At 49.1% G+C, this 21,820-nt stretch overlaps 1 protein-coding gene across 5 annotated transcripts in view; it reads right to left on the minus strand.

The window, feature by feature from the left end:
• The window catches only part of TET3 (tet methylcytosine dioxygenase 3), a 104,690-nt gene that overhangs the window by 19,605 nt on the left and 63,265 nt on the right, over positions 1-21,820 (minus strand). For all 5 annotated transcript variants that reach the window (XM_075556929.1, XM_075556930.1, XM_075556928.1 and 2 more), the window contains one exon: positions 7,167-7,257. In XM_075556929.1, the coding sequence (XP_075413044.1) occupies positions 7,167-7,257 (91 nt within the window). The remainder of the gene's footprint in view (positions 1-7,166; positions 7,258-21,820) is intronic.

Consider the following 21,820-nt stretch of genomic DNA (forward strand, 5'->3'; position numbering starts at 1 on the left):
TCCTGGGACCCTCGGGAAGAGGAAACGTGGGCAGCAGACCCGTGGCACGCTGAGACAGCAGGAGCAGCCCCAGATGAAGGAGAGCTCCACAGAGGTGGGGGCCAGGGGACCGCCACTGTGGATGAGACTCCAACTGCAGCGACGCCCTATCACCCTCCCCACTGGGAACACAGTGCGGACCACCTTCTGTGTGGCCACTGCAGTGAAGGGGGTCAGATACAGCTCCCGCGCCTGGGTTTTCCCTTGGAGTGGTTCAGTGGTTTTGAACCAGGGACCTTTTGGCTCATAGTCCAACAGAGCCTCCAGGGTTCACTCCATGGCAGTGGGCTTGGTTTTTCAGTTTAGTTTATAGACCTGCTTTTATAATGGGAAAAAAGAACTTAAGTCAGGCTCGCCAGGGGAAAAGGGATCGTAAGGGAGAAGAAGAGGTCGTGAACCATCACGATTCCGAAGCTATGTTAGTCCCTTCTAGGAAGTGTTTAGAAGACAGGGCTCTGAGTTTCCATAGCACGGACCGCGAGGAAAAGACCAGATAGTGCTGCCTTTGTTTGGCATCTGGAAAACTTTCAGTTCAGTGAGCGTTTATCAGGAAGCAGCCTGCAGCGCCAGCCCGGACTCCCCATGTGTCCTGGGGATGGAAGCAGAGCCGAGGAGACTGCACTGCTCTGACCGCAGACGGAAAGAATATCGCGTCCCACACAGGAGGGTCATCTGGGGACACGGCCTGGGCATGCTCTGACCAGGACCTTCCCCACCACCCTGCCATTGTGAGAACTGCTCACGGCAGGCGTCACCTTAGAGAGCAGAGGACTGCCGCCTCAGCTGAATTTTAAGAAATCCAAACTCTGTGTGTGTGCTTTAAAGACAACCACCCACCACCAAAGGCTGGCCCTAGCCTCTCTCCTTAACTGTCTTACTAGAGTTTTCAGACCAGTTATTTCCCACAGAGGGCAACACTGGCCCTGGGGGGGTGGGGGTGGATGCTGGAGCATTCCAAGAGGCCTACAAGGGCAGATGACCATACTTTATCCGGCTTATGAGCTACGTACAAATGTTTTTAATTACCTGGGGGTCGGGTGGCTCTGAATAATTTTAATTTTTTTCTGAAAAGGAGGTTGTAGTAGGCTAAATAAGCTTGGGAACCTGTGTCTTAGACCTTAAACTACCTCTGGATGGGGAGGCTGAAAGGAACACAGACCTGCGTTGACAAGTCCTCCCGAGGCTCACGCAGGTCTGAGAGCCACCGTCTGCAGCCCCGCTCCCTCGGGATGCCCCTTCGTCACGCAAACGGCAGGAGCACCGGCTCTCCCGGAGCTTGGCTCCACTCTCGGGCTTGCTGGTCCAGTGCCGGTGCGGTGTTTGTAGAGTGAGTGCTTCATGGGCAGCTAACTCCTGGACTTGGCCACACACCGGCCACCAAGTCTCCTCCCTGGAAAGGACACTCAACATCGCTGTGCTAAGCCCCCAGACCTTTGAGATGTGGCTGTGAGCACCTGCACTGTCTCTGTAAGAAGTGTCTTCTGGTACCAAGAAAGTTAAAAGAGCCTCGAAGGGCAGTAGGTTCAGCGTAAAAGTGGACTTGTGTTTCTCTTGTGGTGAGCGAGACTGTGTGTGTGTGTGTGTGTGTGTATGTGTGTGACTTGCTCCTGTCCCAGTTTGTCCCATGACGAGCTAGCCCCTAACGGATACAATGGAAGGGTATGCCGCTTGGGTGGGCTGACAGGTGCACTCAGCATGGTGCTCTATGTCAAGTTATCTTTTACGGAAGGAAACCTCAGCCAGTCTCTCGGAGGAGCTCAAAGCAAGCTGGATGAGGGTGAGGGCATCTCCCGGGTAGTCTGACTAGTCTCTGAGGTGGGGCAGAGTCGTAGCATGAGGTCACTGGAAACAGTGCTTCGACTGACATGCCGCCAAAGAGACCCCAGAGAACAGGAGAAAACGATTACAGACAGCAGTTACTCAAATCAGGGAGCGCGAGCTGTGAGAAAACAGCCATTCATCATTAAGAAAAACAAAACCTGCCGAGCGAGACATTGATAGATTGGGGGCACTGTATTGATTGCTGAGAAGTAGGACTTCAATTTTGAAGGGCCACGGCAGGTTGAAGGCATGCTTGCAAGTGACTTTGGCCCCAGAGAACCGTGGGCTAGACCCACGTGCTGCCAACGAAGTAGTCCAGCATCCTGCCCTGCTCCGAGGCTTCCACACCCACCACGGCAGACAGAGGGCCCCAAGCACCAGCGTGGAGGCAGGCAGGCACAGGAGGACTTGCCTCGCCCCATGGGTCCGGACAAGATGTTAACCAATGGAAGCTATGCCAGCTCCCGAAGGTGCCACCACCCCAACCCCACACCCCATCGTCACCATGTTTAATGCTTGCCACTGGCTTCTTGGCAGGGGACCCGGCATCTGGTTTGGCCGGTCTGGATGCTTCGCTGGGGAAGATCCACATGCCGATTTGGCAGGCGATGTGGGAATCACACCCATTACAGCTCCCCCTCCCCCTGCCCTCACACAGGGCAGATGCTACTGAGAGCTCACCCACGCGGCACTGATTCCAGGGGAGACACCGTTGTTCTCCACCGGGGGACGGGCAGCAACACTTGACCGCTGCGTGGCACGAGAGCCACGTCCGGTGCCGCTCCTCCAGAGCTAGACGCCGTCACCAGCACAGAGGGTCGGAGTTCCTCCTCTCTAACTCCTCCACCCTGACTGGGCGTCCCGGCTGCACCCATCACATGCCCCGTGACGTAAGAGACCCATCTACGAGCTCCTACCAAGACCCGCTCCAGAGGGATCCAAACCCTGATCTCTCAAGCTCGCTCCTTCCTGTGTCAGAGTCAGCCATCCAGCTGCCAGGACCACCACCAATGCCTCCACCACCGCCCCGCGGTGCCCTCACAGCGTGACAGGAGCTCAACTCCCTGTCAAGTCCCTTCCGAATCAGCAGCCCCAAGAGCACAGGCGTCCTGCCTGCTTTTACGGGATCTTAGCGTTAGCTTAGGTTTTACGAATTTGGCGGGTCTAGGAAACCTCAGGATTTTCCTCCACATAAAAATGTACAGCAATCACCTCTTGGCCGTATGACATTTCGGGGCATAAAGGTTTCATAGGCAGGATCGATCTTTCACAAAGTGGGGCTACCTGTACCTCCCACCCCCAGGTAGAGGAGTGCTTCCATGGGCAAAGAAGAGAGGCACTTGAGAATGACATAATCAGCCAGTCAACCTACATCAAGCCTCTGTTACCCTCCTAGTTCTAGAACGTACTTTAAAAGACGGCCATATGATAAAAATAACAGGTGATAAGGTTATTAAAGTTAAAAAAGGGAGGGGTGTGGGGGGTAGTAGAGACACACTTTGGTACACAAAACACAAATAACAGGGCCTTCTATTTTTGAGAGATGAGCCCCGAATACCTTGTAATTGGAGAAATGGAGGCTTATATAAAAGACCCCTTTGGGGCACATGTCAAGGGGGCTGTGTGTGTATATGTGTGTACACGCCTGAATCAGCCAGAGACCAGAAGCTGCCTCCCTCCTGACGGAGCTACACGAATCTGGCTCTAAGCAGACAAGCAGCCAACATGGAGAGGAAAACGCAATCTGTTAGATGATTTACAAGGTCAGTCTTCGAGATAAAAATAAGCCGTAGCTGAGGAAAAACACAAATATTCCTGGTCTCCAGAGGCATTCCTCCCTTGCATCGTTTCTGGAGCATCCACAGTTGGTTGGTATTTTTAAAGCAGTAAGGAACCAAAAAAAGGACAAACCCAAACTCTCTTAATTAATGCTCATTTCAAAACACTCTTTGGTAATTAAAAGTTATTTAGGGAGTTGTTCTGAATTGAATGTGCCCACTAAAAATGTGCCGTAAACCTGGACCTGGAGATGGCATCTTGGCTGGGAACAAGCTTTGCCGTGTTCATAAGGTGGTCTCCACTGTGGCCTCTGTACCCTCTGCCAGTCGGCTACAGAACCAAAGCAGCACGAGGGAGAGGAATGCAGAGGCCACCAGGAGATGAGTGTTTCCCCAGAGCAGACAGGCACAGCCTCCCTCAGAGCCTGCAGCTCGAATGCGAACACCCAGCCTCACCCAGGGCGAGAGAGAATGAACGTGTCCCGTGAAGGCCCAGCAGCACCCGGAGACTCAGGCAGGAGCCGTGCAAATGCTCAGAACATTGTTACTGAAAAGCACACACAAACAGCTTTGGAGCAAGCACCCACATTTCTCCCTTGCCTGCAGCTCTCAGCCAGCAAGGAGCAGTGTCGAAATTCCTTACACCAGTCACTGGACCAAATGAGGCCTGGCCTGGCCTCACAGCTGCAGCCCCCTGGACACGTGACGGCCCGCACATAAAACACACCAAACCAAACGCATCGGACCCATTCTGACTCAGAGCGACCCCAGAGAACAGAACCGTGTGGTGCTGAGACCAACCCTGTACAAGAATAGAAAGCCCTGTCTCTCTCTCTCTCTCAGAGCAGCTGGTGGTATTGAACTGCTGACCTTGCCAGGGGCGGCCCAATGTGTAACCACCGGGGGCCACCAGAACTCCTAGTACAACAAGGTTTTAGCTCTAGTTCACTGTAATCGAATCAGACAGACACAAGAACTCACTGTCCAGTGGATTCCCACTCAGCAACGCGAGCGGGGGATTCACAAGGTTACAGTATAGAAGCAGCCAGCCTCATCTCTCTCCCTTGGAGTGGCTGCGGGGTTTGAACTGCCAGCCTTTTAGGTAGCAGAGAGGAGCACTTAACCTGCTGTGCTACCAGGGCCCCTCCATCGAATGCGCTGCCCTGTCATGATTATTTTTATCTCGAATGAATAGCAAATTTAGTTCTTTGAAAATCCGTATCAGAGCCGCAAGTTCCTATCACGCTGAACTCTGGGGTGAAAGCTAGGCTACAGCTAAAGGACTCCCTCACTCATCTGTGGCTGCTCTTTCCAGAGGCGCCCTGCACACCCCGTGTGCCAAGCCCGACGCATAAAGGAAGACAACAGATGCCATCCACCTCCCCCCCTTTTAAAACTAGATTAGCATATACTTCAGATACCATACAACGAAATTGTTCAGTACTATTAAGGTGACGTGTGCGAGCATCGGCCCCATCAGTTTCAAACTGCTTTCTTCCAGTGCTCATTGTCACCCCCCCAACCCCCCACCCCGACATCAGGCTTGCTCGCCAGCATGGGTCTTTGATCAGCAGCTTGTCTGGTGGGCTCCTTTGACTGTAAGCGTTTCCAGATGGCACGGGATAATTGAGCGTGATCACAGCAGATCCCTGTCCTCCATCCCTCTGACCTCTGATCCAGGGCGGAGAGTTCAAAGCCATGCGCCCTGTTATGTTAAGGCCAAGATTAATTTGGCTCCCTTGTCAGTGTAAAAAAAAAATCTGATTCCCAAATTTGTGGCAACTCTAAGCCACTCGGGCTACCATCGGTGTGAAAAACACGGTTAGGTCTTCATGCCTTTACTCTTGAAACACGATTGTCTGTAAAACGAGGTAGAAGATGACTGCCCAGCCTCGACACTGCTAAGTGAGCACCGGGCACGCCGTGCTTGGCACACATGAAGGCCATGTACTCTCCCTTTTATCTTTCTGCCCATTTGGCAGGTTAGGACAATGGAACCACACAAAAGCTGAGCTGAAGTGTCCAGCTCCAGGGTCAGCGTGTGGCTTGGAACCAGGCAGCGCGGGGACGCTCACACCCGGGAAAAGCTGTGCAGGTGCAGTCCCAGCCCGTGCTGCTGCTGGTCCGAGTGTATCATTCAAACCAACCCAGACCATCCTTGGTGTCCGCCCTGCCTCCAGCCACCCACCCGTTGGAGGGAAGCAGATACATTTGCGTCTGGTGTGGGCCATTTTAAAGTCTCTATAGAAACGGCTTAAAAGACAAACAAGCTAAAAACAGAAGTGTTAAGTAAATACCCTCTAGCCCAAATTTGAATTGGAAGCGTTATTATAAACTCATGATGCATTTACTCATGAAACAATTAGGGAGGGGGGAGTTCAATCAGCGAGCACCCAGAGTAACTGGAGTCTGTTCCCTAAATACTTTTCTGCCAGTGAAAGGGACCAGGAGTCCTCAGACATGATGTACCCCAAACCTGGATCACGGTGCCGTACAAGTGGGCTACTCCAGGCTCTCAGACTGTTGAAACCCGAATAACTCCCCAGCTGCCCAAAACGGGGCATTACGCCCCTCCTGAGCGGACCCATTGACGACTTCCGAGGAAAGAAGACCAGAAAAAACAACTCTGATGCCACCTTCAGATCTAGAGCTAAGTCTGAGTTACGGGGCACATGGAAGGGCAGGAGGGCAGCACGAGACTCAGCTGGGCAAGCGACCTCGTTTGTTCAGTGAAAGGTGTTCTGGAACAAGGGGGCGATGGACAGGTAGACGGTGGACCTTTCAGCCAAAAGGAGTCCAGGAGCACAAGATGTTGAGAACCCCAGGTCAACCTTCCACAATCTGGGCAGTATCACCGGGCAATCTGTCTATACGAGGGGGCGCCCCCAAAACCGATGCTCATTTATTGCTTGCCGTGAGGGGGTAGTGCATTTGGAATTGGCTCCACCAGGTCAGACTGCTCATCACGCTTTCTGTTTAGAGGTTCTGAAAAGATGGCATGTCAGTGTGTGACATAAAGGCCCACTTGGTGGCACACGGGGACTGGTTTTGCCACCATGACCAAGCTCACGTAGCCATCTCAGTGAGCCTGTTTTGGGGAAAAAACCGGCATGCCTCTCTTGCCCCATACACCTGACTCACCTAACCTCGTTCGGTGCAACTTCTTTTTGTTCCCAAGAATGCAGAGGGACATGAAGGGACAGCGATTTGATGATGTAGAAGAAGTGAAGAAGAAAAAAACCACGAGGGAGGTGCTGTCAGCCATCCAAACAGATGAGTTTGAAAACTGTTTCCAAGAATGGAATCACAGATTTGACAAATGTACTAAGTGTAATGGAGAGTATGCTGAAAACAATAAGGTTGTTTTTTAAAAAAAAATTAAATACATAGCTATGGGGGGGTTCATTTTTTAAGGGGAGGGGGTGGCCTTCGTATATTGCCTAGAACAGGGCGAAGAAAACGCACACCGGTGGCAATCTGCATTTCATCCCGAAGATGATCACACTCCTGGCCTCTCGCAGTACTCACCGCTCCTCCATGAGTTCCCGGATGGAGGCCACTGTGGGGCCAGATCCCAGGTGGGTGTAATACGGGCCTTCGTCCTTCTCCACGATTTGTTCTGCAAAACACAAAGCGCACACGTTATTTGTAGAGATCAACTGGTCAGACTTCACTGATGAGGGTGAACTACCAGGAGGCAGAGGGCACTTTACAGAACCCACGAAACATACCAACAAACTGCCGCCAAACAGATTCCGACTCTCAGCAGCCCGTGGGTGAGGGCTGCGAGCTTTCGACTGCTGACCTCACTACTGGCAGGCCGGTGTGTGGCCACTGTGCCACCAGGGCTCCTGTACTCTCTACGAGGCCATCCAGGTGGTCCCATGTGCCTGAGGATGTGTGCTGCCCTATCAGAAATCAGGAAATACCTTGTAGACCAACCTAATATCACAAGGATGACTATTATCCCTGCGGGGCAGTTGTTACACATTGGGCTGCGACCTGGAAGGTGCCCAGTTTAAAACCACCAGCCGCTCCTCCTTGCGAGAAAGACAGGGCTTTCTACTCCTGTAAATAGTTTTGGAAACTTGGAGACTCAGTTCTACCCTGTCCTATAGGGTCGCTATAAGTAGGTACAGACTCGATGGCAGTGAGTTTGGAATTTCTTTTTTTGGTAGTCATTAAAAGTATAAAATCTGATTAAACTAAATCATTTTTTTTACATTTTATTAGGGGTTCATACAACTCTTATCACAATCCATACATATACATACATCAATTGTATAAAGCACATCCGTACATTCTTTGCCCTAATCATTTTCAAAGCATTTGCTCTCCGCTTAAGCCCTTTGCATCAGGTCCTCTTTTCCCCCCCCCTCCCTCCCCGCTCCCACCTCCCTCATGAGCCCTTGATAATTTATAGATTGTTATTTTGTCATATCTCGCCCTATCCGGAGTCTCCCTTCCCCCCTTCTCTGCTGTCTGTCTCCCAGGGAGGTGGTCACATGCGGATCCTTGTAATCGGTTCCCCCTTTCCACCCACTCACCCTTTTCTCTCCCAGCATCGCCCCTCACACCCCTGGTCCTGAAGGTATCATCCACCCTGGATTCCCTGTGCCTCCAGCTCCCATATTCACCAGTGTACTGCCTCTGCCCTATCCATTCCTGCAAGGTAGAATTCGGATCATGGTAGTTGGGGGGAGGAAGCATCCAGGAACTAGAGGAAAGCTGTTCCTCATTGGTACTACATTGCACCCTGACTGGCCCATCTCCTCTCCTAAACCCTTATGTGAGGGGATCTCTAGTGGCCGACAGATGGGCTTTGGGTCTCCACTCTGCACTTCCCCCTTCATTCACTATGGTGTGTGTGTGTGTATATATATATATATATATATATTTTTTTTTTTTTTTGCATGATGCCTTATACCTGGTCCCTTTGGCACCTCGTGATCCAAACTAAATCATATAAAGGCTATGTGAACGGACCCCTCTGAAGTTCGGTTGATCATGATCTGGAAAAGCTTCAGATTCACCCCCTCTCTCTGACCCACCACTTCCATCTCTAGGCACATGCTGCACTCTGGACCAGAGGACAGCAAACTTTCTAGAAAAGGCCGGACAGTAAATATTTTAGGCTTTGCAGGCTCTGAGACAACTACTTAACTCTACTGCTGCAACACGGGAACCCTGGACAAAATAAACAAGTGAGCATGGCTCAGTTCCAACACAGCTTTATTTATAAAAACAGGCAGCAAGCATACACGTCCACAAATATTCCTATACACAATAAAGCACAGAGGGCTCAGCCTAACCCGAACCTAACCAAACAGCTCACAAGCTGCGCTGGGGAACCTGAAGGTTTTTAGGACCACAGTCTTAGGGAACAGCTCTGATTCCAGCAGGACTGTCCATGCAGGTGAACTCCCAGATCCTCACTGGGGAGTAGTGTCTGGGTTCTTAAAAGCTCGTGAGCAGCCAGAGGAATGATGACCGGTCTCTACGTATCCAAAGTAAAAAGATAAAGAAGGAAGTACGAAAAGTCTCCGCACAGCTTGACCTCATCTCCTGAGAACAGAAGAACTCGATCGCACCCACCTCTACCATCACCGAATAGCATCTGATCCGGAACACGATAGACAGGTACCGAGAGATGGCGAGCTGAATTCAGAACAGACTGCAGTCTTCTGAACAATTCTAGACGTACTGGATTGGTTGAGGCTAGAAGACTCCCGAAGTCTATTGTCTCGAGAGACCCAAAATCTAGTCCTCGAGGTCATCTTGAACTGTACTCGCAGGTTGGTTCATAAGATGAAACAATAGCACCTGTGAGCACTATGCTCTTTAAGCAAAGATGAGGTGGGCAGGGGTCAGCAAACAAGGTAACTACTGGAAAAGGTGAACAGCCAGGCAAACCTGTGAGGCTAACACCGAGCATGCAACCAAATGCCGCGGAAAAGGAAAAAATTCTGCTGACTAAACGAGAACCTAGTTTGTCGATTAAGCTTGTGCTCAAAACACAATCAATATTTTCACCTTTGTCACGTGCATGAAAAACAATCACAAGTGGAAACCATCGGTGGCCCAGCAACCGTGGGACAAGAGATCAAGCTGTAGGAGAGTCACACAACAGCCGTAGTGTGAAATCAACAGCCTGCCACACTCACCCCCTGCTGACTCCACAGACACACGCACAGTGAACACAAGACTAGAATGGGCTAGAGAGCCACACACAGGCGGTTAAAATGACCAGGGTAAGCCGCCTGACATTGCAGCGACTCGATTTTTTACCCACAAAAACAGAACGCTCCTATCAAGGAAAGAAAATAATCACAAAAACCAAGAGAGAGAAATGGGAGAGTATCACAACTTGGATCGGAACTCGGGGAACCCTGGGGGCTGGCTATGATATCTCTCTTGTTCCCCCTATTGCCATTGGGTCCATATGGCCACTCAAGCAGCCCTACATCGGGTTTCTGAGGCTGTTAACCTTTCTCAGAGCGGACAGCCTCATCCTTCTCCCAATTAGTAGCTGGTGGGTTTGAACTGCTGACTTTGCAGTGCAACCAGGGCTCCTTCATTTCTTGGCCCAGGTGTTCATGTAAATCCAAACAGACTCACTTGAAATGAAAAAAAAAAAACCAACAACCAACTAACTTCACTCATACTGTACACAGAATAGTATGCTCAACTTTATGGGGGATGTGAGACAGGATCATATCTGACTCTTGCTTTTAAAAGTTTATGACCTAGCTGGATCCACACATAAGATACCTAATGGCATCTTGGATCACGGGGGGAATGAATTGTTTCAATGCATGGTATCTGGGACAACTGGGGGAAAGAAAAAATAATGCATGCTTCACACCCGCCCCCAAGATGCAATAATAGCAGAAAGATTCATGAACCAAAAATGAGCGGGGAAGAAACCAGAAAATGCTAGATGAAATGATGGAGTTTTAAAAAATTACTCTCAAAGTAGGGAAGGTCTTTTCTCTGCATGACATGACACACGCATCCCTGACAAAGGAAAGCTTATGGTAATAACTCCCAAAAGGCCTAAATTCAAAGGCAAACAACAAACTTGGAACTCACACCAGACAAAGGACTAATTTTCTGAATAGTCTTCCTATATCTGCAGCACGCACAGCTAAATAAGGTCAGTAACATGGCAGGGAAAAAACGGGTAAAACAGCTCTTAGGGAACAGAATGTCTCAAACACATTTATCTATACCAAGCACGTGGCCACGCTCGCCTCCCAGGAGAGTGGCCTTCAGAATGGGGGACCTCATGCTGGTTGGGGCACAGGAAACAGGTGGCATGTAAAGTCACTGGGCTGAACACTAGAACTACAGGTGCACAATCTGTTTGACCCAGCGGCTTCAGAGTCTTCTAGGAGTTTCAATTTTTTGGAAGATGGTTAAACTTGTATTTGTACAAAACAGTGTGACAAAATGTAATTCTTTCTAATGCAGAGTATCAGAGACAACCCAAATGTCCACTCTAAAGGGACCGATTAAAGGCACTCACATCTAGCAGCCACACTGAGCAGCAGTCACAAGGAATTAGTCAGCTCTCAGAAAATGACCTAATATGCCGTAGTGCAGAGTACACACACACACATCTGTGCACACACACATACACAAGCATAAATGTGGATCAAGTCCAGTCTCACTAAGAATAGCAGAGTAAGGAGCAAGGTGGCACAAATGAGTTCAGTTGTGTTCCAAGTTAAAACCAGCAACCCCAAACACCTAGTGAACAATGGCATGAGGCAGGTGGGCAGATGGAAGGGGTCGGCCACTCTGGCGTCTGCTATCGAGGCACGTCTTCCCTCTCCACTATCCTGGGTCCTGCTCTCTAATCTTAACCTGAACTACAGTTGTGGCTCCCAACTGGTCCTCACCCCCTTAAGTCACCCCCCACCCAATCCCACCCGTTAAACCTTCACAGCAGAGACCAGATCACGCCACCTCCCACTGACCAGCCCACACTAGGCAGGAGAGAGCCCGGTTCCCTAGACAGTCCCTAAGCAGCCCCAAATCTTGAGTCCTGCCACACAGCCATGGTGCTTTTAATAGGTACTTTCTGATTTCTTCCCATTAAAAAGAAAAAAAAAAACATTTTAAGGCCTACTTTAAACTTTAAATGCCACCCTTTCTGTGAACCCCAAAGGGACTTGTTCTCCAACTTGTGGTCCCTCAGGACTCTCAGAGATTTCTGTCCACAGCCATACCAATGTGCATCACAGCAGAGTATTACAGCAAGACCAACAGGCTACGCAGACAGAAACCTAGCCGACGTCCACAAGTTCCTTCCCACCTCTCTGAACCACGTGCCTTCATATGTAAAATGAAGACAGTGTACTCACATGGACCTCACAGAAGAGTTGTGGGGAGAGCCCAATGGGATCATGTCCATAAAGGGCTTGGTATCGTATTTGACACATAAAACGCATTCAATAAACCGAGCTAAAGGCTCTGCCAGGAGAAATTGTATGATGCTGGACAAGTTACACACTTTTAAGAGCCTGATGCTCTGCTGGGGGACACCAAGCGCTCCCACGTTTGTTCCTTCGGCACCTTACTCAGGCTCACCCTGAGCCCCCAGGTCAGCCTTCCTCCCTCCAGCGGCCCAGCCTCACCTCCTCAGGGTCCCCGCTAGAGGCACTCACTAAGCAGGGCGTGGGAGTTACATAATCTGGTGTCCATTTGAAGATTAAGAGTGAAGGGATGGGGTCTAGCCTGTCAATCGGGATATAGCCAATGAGGCCTCTGTGTGGGCATGGCCTCCCCTGAGGATTCTGGGAAGCCCTGGATTTCCTCCTCGGAGGTGGGAGAGACACTCTCTGCCCACTCAGGCCCTTGGAGACTCTACTGACAACGCTCACTCCTTGAGAGATGCTCTACTGACAAGACACACGGCACTATGCTGGGCTGTTTTCTCAATATCCAACTGCTCTTGTGTATAAAGCTCTTTCCTATAAACACGAGTCTCCCCTGGATTTAGTTCTCAGGTTTACCCGGACTAACACAGAGTTAAAATATTAATTCACTACAGAGTTGAAGATGTCAAATATCTTAGCCAGTGGTTCTCAACCTTCCTAATGCCACGACCCTTTAATATAGTTCTTCACATTGTGGTGACCGCCCTCCCACCCAACTACAAAATTTTTTTCATTGCTACTTCATAACTGTAATTTTGTTACTGTTATGAATTGAGTGACCCCTGTGAAAGGGTTGTCATACCCCCAAAGGGGTCACGATCCACAGGTTGAGAACCACTGATAAGCAGTACAGGTGTTTACATTTAGCACAGATTTAAGCTCCTACAGGTCTCATACCAAAAAACTAAAACTGATTTGTTCCCAAAACAAACTCTGCACCATCAAACAGGTTTACAGAGGGATGTGTGTGGGAAACAGGGTGGGAGAAGTGGGAGGGAGCATGGGAATGGGTGTGGAGGTAGCAGCCTGAAAGCTCTTTATGGGTGCTGGGAGGCCACACAGCAAATAGAACTGAAGCACATGCCAGAACGTCTGGGCTCTATTCCAGTTTCTATTGTCTGAAGAAAATTCAACGTCCCAACGCACTGAATTGCAGGGCCTCTAATTGGAAGTGAGCATCAGGTAGCCTTTGGTAACTGCCTTCAGCCCCACATAAAAAATCCAATGCTCACAATCGGCTAAGGGCAGAGAAAGGAGGTTTTTAAAGAAGATGCAAACCGAATCTCGGCAACTCAATCTTAGCTGTAGGAGAGGACAGATGAACAGCCCAAACCAAGCCAACCTGCAAACTGGCTGGGCAGGTTTCTCTGGGACATAAGTTCCAAGTGCCAACCAAGCCAAAGTCATTCTTTCACCTACCACTACTTGCACAACGCCCCAAAGAGTCTTTTAGTTTGTCTTCAGTACAGGTCTCTCCTTGAGTGTACACAGCTACCTGGGAGGGGTGACTTCTATGGAAAAGCAGAGGGACTGACAACTAAGTGGGTTTAACTAACAAAGTCATACACATTTATACCTTTAACCATCTTTCTGTTTCACTCATGAAAACTGGCTCTATCATAATGTCTCACAGTGTAAATGTCTCCAGATTTTTATATGGTTTTTGCTTTATGTAGCAGGTGTTACATACACGATTTGCTTCTTAAAGGTTCCCAAGAAGGTAGGTGTAGCAGTTACATAAGTTCTTGTCAACGTGGGCAAAGGGGTGGAATCCAGCCCATCAATCAGGTTGCAGCTTGATGACCTCATTTGGAGATGAGAAGATAAATAGCTCACTAGAGGCCAGATCCACTCTCTCTGCCGTCCCTTTTCTGCTTTTGAGGCACTCAGAGCTGGAGGAGACATGCGGAGACCCGTGACAGTGCTGAGATGCTTCCACTGCCACAAGACCTTGCACCTACTGGCCCGTGATCTTCCTGCATTCAGCGTCGTTGCATGTGTTGCGTGAGTCTAAAGAGGAATTTACAGATTCGGGCATATGGGCTCATATCAGACTTATAGACTTGATCTGGACTGGGCAGGGATGTTTCCTCAATATTCAATTACTCTTTGATATATAGTTCTCTCTTACACACACACACACACACACACACACACACACACGAGTCTCCCTAGATCTGTTTCTCTAGTCTACTCAGACTGACACAGTACGTAAAGGCCCTGTGTGATTCCGTCTGTATCACTCGGAACTCAGGGTCTGTTCACTGATGGCATAAAGGCCGTGGCACTGGAGCAGCTCAGGGCACCCCTAGCTCTCAGACCGTCATTTCTCAATGCCAGCACCCTCTACAGAAATCAAATGTCCCTCGAGAAACAGCTAACTCAAGGCCTCAGGTCAGCACAACGTGAGATTGGGACATCCCAGGGAGAAGAAACAAAGAGAGGTGCGCAAAGAATGACGAGACTTCGCAAAGAATACAGGAGCCACCCCGAAGGGGCTCCCATTGGCCAAACTTGGGACAATTTGAACAAAAAAAGTGTGCTACTGAAGTAACTATGCTCAAGAGAGAGAAAGGGGTGTGGGGAAGCAAGCCCACTGGAAGTGAGCATTTCACTGCCCCCTATGCGCTTACGTAAGTGCATTGCCACAACCAAACCCCACTGCCCATCAGAGCAGGCACCAGCTTTTGGCAGTTGTAAATCTTTACAGGAGCTAGCTTCTTCTTTTTTCCAAGAGGGGCCGGTAGATTGCTAACTGTTGACCTTGTGGTTAGCAGGAGAAAGAAGATTTCTATTCCCGTAAACAGGTAAGTCTCAGAACCCACAAAGGCCCTGAGATTCGACTCAGTGGCATCGAGTCTTGTGGTTATTAGCAGCCCAGCACTCAATCCACTGCACCCTGAGAGCCAAGGACTCTAAAGGCGTCCTGTGGGCACGTGCAGGTAAGCGTTAGATGGCTATCCGAAAGGTCAGTGGTTCAAAGCCAACAGATCAGGAAGAGAGTAAGGCTGCCTGCCCCTTTCATCTGGGAAACCCTGTGAGGCAGTCCCATGCTTGACCTGCAGGCTCACCAGGAGTCAGGATCAACTGGAGACCAACTGAAGTTTCCTGCAAACCCCCAGTTTCTAAATGCACGAGACCTTGGACCTCCAAGTGACATCTCTGTTACTTAACATTTGAAAGAAATGTTTAAAAAGGTGTGTTTCCAAGTAAAGTTGGCCAAGGGAGACATTGGTCAGTGTAAGACATGAAAAAAAAATTACCAAGGGTTCATGAAGGAGAGAAGGTGGAGGAGGGAGGGGGAAATGAAGAGCTGATACCAAGGGCTCAAGTAGAAAGAAAATGTTTTGAGAATGATGATGGCAACTAATGTACAAATGTGCTTGATGTACAATTGATGTATGTATGGATTGTGATAAGAGTTGTATGAGCCCCCAATAACATCATTAAAAAGAAAGAAAAGGCTTGTTTTCAGTAACACAAATGAGATTTTTTACAGAAAAGTAAAGGAACATTCTTACGATTTCTCCCAGCTCTTCCTTCACTTTAATTCATAGTATTTGTTGCTCTCGACATGGGTAAAAGTTGTCCCCTCTACTGTAAGTTGAGAGGTGTAATAGAGTAAATGTATTTCAGGAATGAGGAGGTGCCTACTGTTTGGTCCCTATGTATCAACTCTGAGCACAACAGAACTGCCTGGTCAGCACAATCCTTGCGTCCTCACAGTCTGAGCCGTATCAACATATCCCCTGGAGGGTCTACCTCTTGTTCGCTGGCTTGTTTCACCAAGCACAGTGTCCTCCTGCTAGCTCCTCCTGATAACATGTCCAAAGCGCAGGGGCTTGCCTCTCTCGCTTCAAAGGAGCATGTTGGCAATATTTTCTCCACAGTTCATGTGTGGGGTACGCTGTATCCGAGGTTTGCCCATCAGTCGACATTTCACCTTTTTGTAAAAGAGAACACCACTTGTACACTTGAGATTTTCCCATAGCGCTGTCCTTGTAAGCTGTGCTCAACATCACAACAGTTTCTGGGGCACTGTTCCTGAGCAGGAAACAAAATTTCGCAGTCGTGCGCGGTTCTCTACAATCACTCATCACGAAAAATGGGTTTTGAGCAAAACGGCTTTGACGAAAAAAATTGTGTGACCAAAGAGAACCTTCCCAGGTGACACCACTGGGTGCACTAACTCCCAGCGAGGGCTCGATGCTTACTTAGTGGGGAAATGCACACTACAAAAGCGCCACCCAGTGGAGCTTGTCCTGCTTTGTTTTAATACGCCCTCATATTTAATATTCTAACTAACACAATTCAAAGGTATGCACTCTCTGGTCTTTCTTATTCATTGTCCAGTTTCTAAATGCACGAGACCTTGGACCTCAAAATGACGTCACTGTAATTTAACTTTTCTGAGGGTCGGGGTGGCAGTTTAACATTTTAGAGAGGCCTTTTGCAGATTTTTCACCTGGCAATGCCCACAGCATAGTCTCCATTTATGTTACTGAAACAAGACTTCCAATGAACGGGTTGTTGATAGCATAAGATTCTATCGTACAATCTCTAGTGTCCTTTCAAGTAGTACGGCCTTGTTCTCCACGGTTCCCTTTTCAGTCACCTATAACTCATCGATGCACCTCGATTGCACCTAGGGACAATTTCAGACTGCAGAGGCGGAAATGTTCCACTTTGTCACCTTTGCCATCAGTAGTTGTCGTGTGAATTTGAAGAATATTGGTAATAACTTGTCTTCCCCTCTTCCTCGTAGGCAGGTGGATGCTACCCCACTGTACTTGAGGGCAGATCTTAGGATGTTCTAACAGTGAAATGTGGTGTTGTTGTACTTCATTTGCATAGGCAACTACATGACTGATTAAAAATAGCCCATGTCAGACTGAGTGAGCGGATGCTTCCTCGTTTCTCTCTCTTCACACACGGCACGTCACGTTTGAGAGCTTCCAGTTTTCCTGGATTCATACTTGGGTCTTCCACGCTCTTCTGATCACTACTGGACGTCTGCATCGGTGATGCAGGTCCCACAAACTTGGCTCCATGCACCTCAATAGATGGCTCTCAGGAAGCATGTCCTCCTCAGTCATATTTTCAACCTGGGGCCTCATCTTCTGGCACTGTGTCAAATAGCACCCCGCTGCTATTCATAAGGTTTCCCACCGTTTTGTTTTGTCATAGAAACAGCGGCCAGAGGCTTCTTCCTAGTTCAGAGGCTCTGCTAATACCTTGTCCACCATGGGTGACCTTGACAGTATTCGAAACACCAGTGACATAGCCTCCAGCACCACAAACTGACAGGAGTATCCCTTACTGCCATAGAGTCCATTTGACTCATCGTGACCTGGTGGGACAGAATTCAAACACCCGTTTCGGGTTTACCAAGACTCTAAAACCTTGGGAGAAAAGACAGTCCTATCTTTTCCCTGAGGAGTGACTGGCGGGTCCAAAGGACTCACCATGAGGTTCACAGCTCAAGGCAGAACCCACTGTGTGTGTCATCAGGGCTCAGCTACCTCATCGCAGGACAAGGGCCTCGTGGGCTTCTGAGACTGCACGTCTCGATGAGTGGAAAGCCTCACCGTGGGTGGAGCGCCTAGCGGTTTCAAACTGCTGACCTTGCGATCAGCAACCCAAAGCGTAACCCACACCACCACCGCGGCTCCTCCATTTCAAATAGTGGATAAATAAATATATTTTCTTTTGTCTTAGGATCGTAATCACAGCTATTTAAGCTCAGACCTTACGTTGGAATAGATTGAGCATTCACAGCCAGCTACTTGAGACCACAACTTCCCCATCTGTTATTTATTTTGATTCATCTCTAGAAAATGAGTTCTTTCATATAAGGAAATACTTTTCTGAGGCTTTTACACGTGAATGGCAACTTAATTGGGTACAGAATCCTCGAGTCTAACTTATTTTCTCAGTATTCAAAGAATGGCACTCGATCGGTTCGTCTTGGCTTCCAAGGCAAATCCAACAAAGAACACCGAGAATGAACACAGGGCTCTTGGGACCGTCCACCACAAGGCTGGTGGTTCAAATCCATCCACTGGCTGCTTCGTGGATGGAAGATAAGGTTGCCTGCTCCCTGGACAGAGTTAGTCTGGAAACCCTTATGGAAGGGCACTGAGAGTGGGAATCAATGAGATGGCAGTGCCTTTTGGCCACTCATTAAGGTCAGAAACACAGTAACTGTAAAAGGGATTGAAATGAACACATGAAGCGGTGCTCATCTTCATCAGCCAGCAGGGAAATGCGAGTGAAAACACAACTGCATAAAGCATTCCAGACCTGCCAGGATGGCTGAGATTAAAAAGCCTTTTGATCCTGTTTGCTACTATGAATACAACACTGCTGGTGGATACCCACCTAACAGAAACACATACATGCATCTACATAGACATGTTTGTAGCAACACAGCCGATAGTGATTCTGAACTAGGAATAAGCCAAGAGGCCATGACCAGCCTAACTGGCATATTCCTCAAATGTACAGTGTGTACCCACTACAAACAGGGCTGGGCACCAAAGGAGCGGACTCTTGTGTTTTCTAATGCAAAACAGTGCATCCTGTATAGTTCCAGATGGGTGAAGTTCAGGAACAGATGAAACTGATGACGGTGGCTAGGAGTTAGAACAGTAAGTTGATTTGGGATGTAGGTCAGCAAACGTTTTCCCGTAAAGGGCCAGACAGGATTATTTCAGACATTGTAGATCACCTGGCACCTACTCCATCCACTCTGCCGGTACGGTGAGCACGCAGCCACGGATGATCAGAAATCAAAGAGCACGATAAAATCCGAATTTCATAGAACTTTCCCAAGTCACGAAGTAGTCTTCTTTGGACCCCCCCTGCCCCCCAACCATTCACCGTATGAAATCACTACAGAGCACGGACGAGGTTAGGTCTGTGGGTCAGAGCATGCTGGTGCTTGCTTGCCGAAGTCTGGTAACAGATGGCTGCGGGCTGGGCTGGGCTGGGCATGCGCGTGTGTGGAGAAGATGCTGTGAAAGCTCTTATTGTATCCAGATACTGATGGATGACACAAGTGTGTGCCTTTGGCACATCTTTACTGGACTGAATTCTTAAAAGTCTTTTCTACCTTTGTATATGTGTATTTCCATAAAGAGATCGTTTTACAGAAGTACCCGTGTGTGTGTGTGTGTGTGTGTGTTACATAGCACGTGTGACCAAGTTGCTTTCTGGGTTCATTCCTCATCCTGGAAAATCCCTCATTTTCCCTGGGTCAGGATCATTGCGTCTGGCGAGGCTGGCCATCATTCTGGAAAGCGCGCTGTCTTTGGCTCTTGGCCGGGTTCAGTTCGTGCCCTTGGGAGCCCACAGCAGGATGTGGAGGCCCTGCTGCCCGTCTCCTGGGTCCACGTCTCTGTTCCGATGATGCGCATCTCTCTGCGCCGCCTTGTTGGGAGGGCTCTTTCTGGCGTGTCCCCTGCCTCACTGATTTGGTTTCTCTGTGACTCTGAGTCTGCTTTCTGCAGCTTCTCAGGCTGCTGTCATTAGGTGGCGACAACATGATTGTCCTTTGAATTAACCACCGGTCTGTCTCCCTGTGACCTGCTGGCAGCTCCTGCTTCACTTCTGGATTCACAGTCAACATTGTCTTCAACTTCCTTGAAAGTATATAAATCAGTTGCTGAAATGTTTCTTGTGCTTTAAAGGTAAATCATCACTTCTGATGCTAAGAATAACCCACCTCCGCTGTTCCCACAGAAAGAGAACAGGCCCCTCACTGGAATTGCTTGCTTGTTTGTGCATTAATCTTTTAACAGGTGAAGCATACATCCAGGGATGCTCTGCCTTGGCACGAGTGACCAGATAGCTCTGTGTTGTGTGGGGCTGTGCTGGGCCTTGTAGGATGATGTTTCGCAGCACGCATGAGTACCAGTGTCGAACACCAGCAGGGAAAACCAAAAACATCCCTAGGCACTGCCAAATGTCCCCTGGGGGGAGGGGGGAAACACTCCCAGGGAAGAACCATTGGTCTATACCAGCGGTTCTCAACCTGTGGGTCGTGACCTCTTTGGCGGTCAAACGACCCTTTCACAGGGGTCACCCGATTCATAACAGCAGCAACATTACAGCGATGAAGCAGCAACAAAAATAATGTTATGGGTGGGGTGACCACAACATAAGGAACAGTATGAAAGGGTCGTGTCCTTGGGAAGGTTGAGGACCACTGGTTGATACAAACAAAATGGGTAGAATTTCCTTACTTCACTCTCTCTACTTAACTTGGCTCAAGGACTTCCCTTAAAATTACGCTAGAAAACTGGATGATACATAAGTTTCAATGATTAATGTGGTCCAGCAGTTTTTGGGTGGAGGAGGAGGAATTGGGGCAGGCTGGACCCAGCTGCGACGTAGCATCTCCGTGCACTCGCGCTCCCTCCCCCCCCCCGTGTGTGTGGGGTGGGGTGGGTGTGTGTGTTGGGTGGTGCCATTTTGATGAGGGTGGGTGCTCTAGGATTTTGGTTTGTTACCCCATAAGGGAGCAAGATGGTCACTCTTAGCAAAACAGCGCGTTAAACTGAAGCCGAGTAACTGGCAGGATTTTGGTTGGTGCTGTTGCCTTCAGATACAAAGGTGGCTCCTAAGAGAGGGGGTTTCCACCTCCCCTGTCAACTGTCCCCTCCCAAAGGCCCTCGCCTATTCCAGATGGGAGGTCTCTGGGTGGTGGGGGTCTCTCTGGACCCCCACCCTGGGAGCTAGAGACCACCCCCAGCCATCCACGGTTACAGATGAGAGCTATCTCCAAATTCTGGGAGATGGATTCTCCCTCTTATTTTTGCTTCTTTTCACTAGGCTTCAGGAATAGGGCATTTTGCCATCTTGCTGTAATGTCACCATTTAAAAAAATTCGTCAACATGAAAATAAGTCAGTGATGTGCTGAAACCAAGAGACCAGAATAAAGGACGAACTCAATAAAGTGGAAAGCGAAAATAAAAATGAAAAGTGATTTAATAAAAATAGAAAATAGCAGATTTAAAGTCTTGTTCTTAAAAAAAAAAAAAAAGCTTTCATTCTCACGAAGCTCATCAAGAGAACTGAGGAATAAATAGTCGTAGGACTGATAAATGTTCCAATTTGGCATGTAAGCCCCAGAGTTGAAGGCCCTGGCTGAGAACTACCAAATGACCCGAAGGCCTGGAAGCGGTTGCTCTCCACGGTAGAATCAGTTGCCCGCTGAGCCCCGGTCCACACGGAAGGAGAGAAGCGGCGTAGACCAAGGCAGGGCAGAAGCTCATCCTCAAAGTGCACGTCACAACTACACTTGGTGGCCAAGTGCTCTGGGTTCTCTTTGGAAAGTCTGAAGCTTAAGAAGTTCCTGTGCGCGTCAAACTGAATGCAAATGGAGGAAAGCCGTTCTCACAAAGATAAAAACTACAGGAAACAGACTTCCATGTTCGTGGAAACAGCGAACAAGGGCGTGCTAACGGTAGCCAGGCATACAGACATCGGCACATCCGCGGACGATTCCCCAGCTGCCCCGGTGCCCCAGGCGGAGCCAGTTATTCTTGTGCTGGCGTGCGGGCACTTCTTGAGGGAAAGAAAGACCAGCTACCTGAAAACTCCGCTTTCCGTGAAGGCAACGCCATAGAACATCTAACCCCTAAGATTCTTATCTCCTAACCTCCCGCCTCTAGCCTGTCCCTTGTAAACGCCAGAACCACACTGAACATCTAACAGGAATTGGGTTTCACCCG

The sequence above is a fragment of the Tenrec ecaudatus genome, chromosome 8 (assembly GCF_050624435.1).
Source record: "Tenrec ecaudatus isolate mTenEca1 chromosome 8, mTenEca1.hap1, whole genome shotgun sequence".
Taxonomy (NCBI): domain Eukaryota; kingdom Metazoa; phylum Chordata; class Mammalia; order Afrosoricida; family Tenrecidae; genus Tenrec; species Tenrec ecaudatus.